Genomic DNA, 5,651 nt, shown 5'->3' with positions numbered 1-5,651 from the left:
ATGTACCATTTTAACAATGATGGATAAGTCAGGGGACATGGCAAGACGAAGGAAAAAAGGGTCTGGGCTAAAAGGGTAAAATGTGGGAAAGTGACCCAGAAGTACATGGGGAAACTAGTGGAAGCTAAGGTCTATTTTAGTAGGTTTGTTTGTCCAGATTCAAATTGGTGTCAACTCTGTCTTGATGATAAGAATGTTCTCCTTTTCCTGGTACAAGAAATCTATGCCGTGATTTTGGGTAGAAAGGAGAGCCCTTCCTGTATCTGCTGTTTCTCAATTGTCTTCACCTCAAAACAATCAATGTGTCTGCTGTAGTGTACATGTTTGTGTCCCCTCAAAGTTCCTATGTTGAAATCTAACCCCCAATGTGAAGGTTTTAGGAGATTGGGCTTTGGAGGGTAATTGGGTCATGAGGGTGGGGCTCTCATGGATGGGATTAGTGCTCTTATGAAAGAGACTCAAGAAAGACCCCTTGCCTCCTCCGCCATGTGAACCCCTTCCACCTACATTCCCCACATTCCCACCCACATGGGGCCCATACAACTATGGGCTGAAATGTTACCTGCAGGCCTATCTGTTCACTCCTACTCACCTTCCTCCCGGAGGCCTCCCTGGCTAGGTTGCATCCTTCTTAGCATCTGCTAGTGTGGCCAAGCCTGTATTTGCTTTTTGGTTAATGTTGGTCTCCTCCAATATACTGAGAGCTCCCTGAGGGTGAGGTGTTCTAACACTTTCACTAAAAAGAAAAGAGAGTTGCTGGGCCTAGGGCCCTGCAATAACCCTGAGACTGACGCCTCCTTGAGTCCTACCCCTTAGGCACCTCACCTCCTGAAGTCCCTTGTCCTGCAGTGGGCACATGGCCTTGATGAGGGCAGTAACCCAAAGGGTCACCACAACCTCAAAATCTCTTTGAAATCCTATTTTAATCTTCCAAATAATTTTCAAATTTTGTGTTTAACTCCATAATATGTAAATATTTACCTAAATGTAAAAATAATGTCTTCTTCCCCAAATCTTGGAGTTGTTCAGGGAGACACACAGAGTATCACGCGCCTCTTGTAAGCTTCCAAGTTGACATGCAATCATGGAATTTTATATTGGGCACCCAAGGACCTACCACCCTAACAGGAGGATGGCAGAGCCCCTTCCTCAGAAGCATCACACCCCCAGCCCTGGCTTCCTAGTGATGGGAGAACTCTTCCCTCTTCATTGCCCAGGGTTCAAATCCCACCACACCTAGCTGTGAGGCCTGGGCAATGAAAAATCCTTCTACACCTCTATGTCCCACTTGTAGAGTAGGGATGATGCTCTGAGAATAAGATCAGGCAAGGAGGATCAGTTCAAACCAACATTTGCTGATGGCTGGGTGCTCAGTCAATATTAGTGATTAATATGACCCTTACTCCCTACTCTCCATCTTTTGCCTGCCGCCTCACCAAAATGCCTAAGGTGCTGGCCCCTTTAAATTCTGCCAGACCATAAGGTATTTTAGTTACCATGCCTCAGTTAGACCCGGGTAGGTTGGCTTTTCTTTTTTTTTTTTTTTTTTTTCTTTTCTTTTTTTCCCCTGAAATACTGTATCTATGTTTCTAGAATCCCTAGCTTTTTACACAAGTAACTCCACACGTCCACACAGGTTTATACGCAGGTCCCCAAAATGCGGTCCCTGGAGCCCAGCATCGGCATGACCTTGTTGGAAATACTTTCAGCAACACTGAATCAGAAACTCCAGGGTGGCCTAGGAATGTTTTCACAACCCCTCCAGGTGACGCCGACGCGCGCTGATGTTTGCGAGACACTGACTTTGATCAAGGTAAAGTTAGCCTTAAAAACAGACAAAACCAACAACAAAAACTCACTACCGAAGATCTCCCCAGTGCCCAGGTTCCACGTTCCACCGGTAGAGCCGCAGGTCGGCCGCCTCGCAGCCCTAGCGCACGCCGAGGCCCCTCGGGGCCTCGGGGAGAGGCAGTGCGTGCGGCGACGGTCCCGCGGGGCCCCGGTCTTCGGGGCCCCGGAGCGCGGCGGGCGGGACAGGGGGGAGGAGCGGGGACGTGCTCCCGGGCCCCGAGCTAATGGCCTCCGGCAGCTCTCGGCGCAGAGCCGCGTCCCCGCCCCGGACTCGGCCCCAGCCCCCGGGCGCCGCCACTGCGGGAGCGCCGAGGCCAGCGCGCCGGTCCCGGGCCGGCGGGAGAGCGGGACTGAAGCCCGGGAGCCCCGAAGTTTGGGAAGGAAGGAAAAGAAAGCGAGGGAGGCGCTCGGTGCTCTCGGTCCGCTTGCCCGCAGGCGAGATTCCCTAATTGCGCGCCTGCCCCCGGGGACTTCCCCGGCCGCCGCGACACCCGGGAGGAGACGGCTTTGCGACCCGCCAGAGGGCGGACCCGTCCAGACCTGGGGCAACTTGACGCGCCGGAGGAAGGCAGTTCGCGCCCGAGTCCACGAAAGCTGAGCGCCAGTTCATCCGAGGAGCTCCGGAGGCAGGACCGACTCGGGCCCCGCCGGGGTGGGCGGGAGGGAAAAGGGAGCCCCCAACTTCCAGAGAGCCGTCTCCACCTTCTGCCTCAGCCTTCGGGAAGCTCGCCCGCTAGCTCCGGCCCGCGCCGCCCAGGTTCCCGGTGTTCCCACGGCCTGCGCCTCCCCGCCCTGGGCCCTCCCCCGCCGCTGGCAGGTTCAATCCCCAGAGCCGGCCCCACGCTAGCATCCTCCTCCCACTTCGCGCCGGGTCGCCGCCGCTAAAACCCGGGGCTACGCAGTGGGACTGTCTTCTCTTCTCCAGCCAGGGGCGGGCTCTGCGCGCCCTTGCAACGACCCAAGGTGTTAAGTCTCCAGGGAGAAGCGATACGGACAGTCCCGGGGCCAGACAGCGTCATGGAGCCCCAGGGGGCGCTAAGTTTGGAGAAACAGGGACCTGCGCTCTTTGGAGAGCCCCCGCCAGCCGAGGGGCTGCCCACTCCGGTGGGCGACGGCGGCGGCGCGTCAGAAGCCCCGAGCCCCGACGCTGACCCCTTGTCCGCGGAGGAAGAGGCCGCCTCCCAGGAGCCGGAGGAGCTGCTGGAGTGCCGCCGTCGCCTCCCGCGTTCCTTTTCCCTGCCCGCGGACCCGATCTTGCAGGCGGCCAAGCTGCTGCGCCAGCGCCAGCAGCTTGGCCTGGGGCTCGGCCCGGAGGGCGGCGAGGGGGCCGAGGGCTTGCCGCACGGTCCCGGCAGCTGCTGCGCCAAGTGCAAGAAGCGAGTGCAGTTCGCGGACGCGCTGGGGCTAAGCCTGGCCAGCGTGAAGCACTTCAGCGAGGCGGAGGAACCGCAGGTGCCGCCCGCCGTGCTCTCCCGCCTGCGCAGCTTCCCCATGCGCGCCCAAGACCTGGAGCAGCTTCCCGGCCTGCTGGCCGCGGCGACCGCGACCGCGGCCCTCTCTGCGCCGCCTACCCGGCTTCGGCCTCTTTTCGAGCTTCCTGGGCCCAGCGCCGCCGCCGAGAGACTGCGGCGGCAGCGCGTGTGCTTGGAGCGCGTGCAGTGTTCTGCGCCCTCGGGAGCGGAGGTGACGGGCTCCGGCCGGGTGCTGGGCTGCCCTGGGCCGAGAACCGTGGCGGTGCGCTACACCTTCACCGAGTGGCGCTCCTTCCTAGACGTGCCGGCTGAGCTGCAGCCCGAGCCGCCGGCGGAGCCACAGCCACCTGAGGCGCCGTCGGGGGGGCCCGGGGACGCCGAGGAGGAGCCAGGCGCCGAGCGCTTCCACTTCTCGCTGTGCCTGCCCCCCGGCCTGCAGCCCCAGGAGGGGGAAGACGCGGACGAACCGGGCGCCGCGGTCCACTTCGCCGTGTGCTACCGCTGTGCCCAGGGCGAGTACTGGGACAATAACTCGGGGGCCAACTACACGCTGCGCTATGTGCGCCCTTCCGACGCGCTCTGAGCCCAAGGCCGGGCTCCAGGCCGCGCGCCGCCCCAGAGCAACCGGGTGACCTGCGGGGACGATTTGCTGAGCCCCGTACCTCGGGGAAGGAAAGGAGGGAGCCGTTCAACGGCAAACTTTCACCAGGACGGATCCGGCGAGTGAGCCTTATGAGCACCGAAACTCCTCGCCCGCCCGTTGTCTCCTCGCTTAGGCCTTCCTCCGCTGCTTCTGGGATTCTCGCTCTGCGTCAGAATGGGAAGAAATTCTCAAGATTCCGAGCCATAGCTTTCTCCAAGAAAAAGTCTCCTGACCCTTGCGCCTAATTGTAAGACCTTGGGATTTGTTTAAAACTATAGACAAAGTGTTTTCGCCGTTGCTGCTTGTTGGAGATGCCTGAGTCTCAGGGAAAGGACAGGCATCCTGCCACATCATGCCAGGAGAATGCACTGGACCGTGGGCGTGAAGGGGAGCCTTCGCAGAGGGGCCTGTTTCTCTGAGAAAACCGGGTGGGGCCTGGGCTGGGCCGTCCTTTTCTCTTAACTGGGATCTGGGAGATGTTTGCACAGACTGGATATTACTTGGGCCTATGTGTACACATGTCCTTTAAAAAAGTAAAGGCAACTTGCACACTCTTTTACACTGTACTTTATATTTCAGCTCCTGGGGAGTTTGGGAGGTCTTGACAGGTGATCTTCCTCAAATAGTTAACAGTATTTTCAAGTTTCTTTCCTCCAGTCCTTGCTCTCTGATGTGGAAAGGCCCAGATTTCCTATTCTGGGCAAAAATGTTCTTTGAAATGTTTTGTAGGAGGGTTCTGTCCCCTGCCAAAATGAGGTGATTGGTCAATTGATATATTAGAGTAATCCCGTAGACCTGTGTAAGCTGCAGTCACCAGCCCTCAACCCCCTTGTATTGGTGGACCACATAATAGCTGCTAGACTTCTCTGGGCCTTTAGCAGCCAGAGAAGCTGGAGTTTCCAGTGGTTGGGTGATTGGAGGGTGTGTGTGTGTGTGTGTGTGTGTGTGTGTGTGTGTGTGTGTGTGTAATGGACAGGTGTCTTTCTGTCTTTAGTCAGAACCACAATGGGTAGTGATGACCTGATAGGAGATGAAGCATGCCCAACAGGTACATGTTGTCAGAACCAGATGGGTGCTGTGCACACTGGCCTTCATCACTCAGCTGCTGATGCTGTGGATGCCAAGATAAAGTGGCTATGTATGAGCAGGACAGGTAAGTATCCTGGCTGAGGACCTGATTTTTAACCACACCTTGGTTACCCCTTGGTAATTTGTCTTTCTTTCGTTTTCATTATTTTCCAGCACATGATGAGTACAGTCAATTCATTTTGTAATGGTAATCTTTAAGAAGGATGGTTTCTACCATTGCTGTATAGGAACCAGGGTAGGCATACCACAGCCCATGGGCCTAATTCAGCCTGAAGCCTGTTCTCGTAGGGCCTGAGAGCTGAGAATGCTTTTACATTTGTAAACGATTGGAAAAACTCAAAAGAAGAATACTGTTTTGTGACACATGAGCATTATATGAAATTTACATTCAGTTTCCATAAATGAGGTTTTACTGGAACACAGCCATGCACATTCATTTGCATATAATCTGTGACTGCTTTCCTGCTAAGTAAAGTTGAGTAGATACAACAAAGGCTATATGGCAAAAGGTAAAATATTTACTAACTGGTCTTTTATCTGGCTCTAGAAAAGTAGTATTTTTTAACAGTAGATGCTGAGAGTTACACTTAATAAAG

General features: G+C 55.8%; 1 protein-coding gene across 1 annotated transcript; it reads left to right on the top strand.

Annotated features, from left to right (window-relative positions):
- The first annotated feature begins 2,400 nt into the window (after positions 1-2,400).
- On the top strand, positions 2,401-4,520 carry PPP1R3G (protein phosphatase 1 regulatory subunit 3G). Its single transcript, XM_047860872.1, has one exon. The coding sequence runs from the start codon at positions 2,869-2,871 to the stop codon at positions 3,904-3,906; it is 1,038 nt and encodes a 345-aa protein (XP_047716828.1). The 5' UTR covers positions 2,401-2,868; the 3' UTR covers positions 3,907-4,520.
- Positions 4,521-5,651: the final 1,131 nt, after the last annotated feature.

This window comes from Prionailurus viverrinus, chromosome B2 (assembly GCF_022837055.1).
Source record: "Prionailurus viverrinus isolate Anna chromosome B2, UM_Priviv_1.0, whole genome shotgun sequence".
Taxonomy (NCBI): domain Eukaryota; kingdom Metazoa; phylum Chordata; class Mammalia; order Carnivora; family Felidae; genus Prionailurus; species Prionailurus viverrinus.
This window is presented reverse-complemented; position numbering and strand designations above follow the sequence as displayed.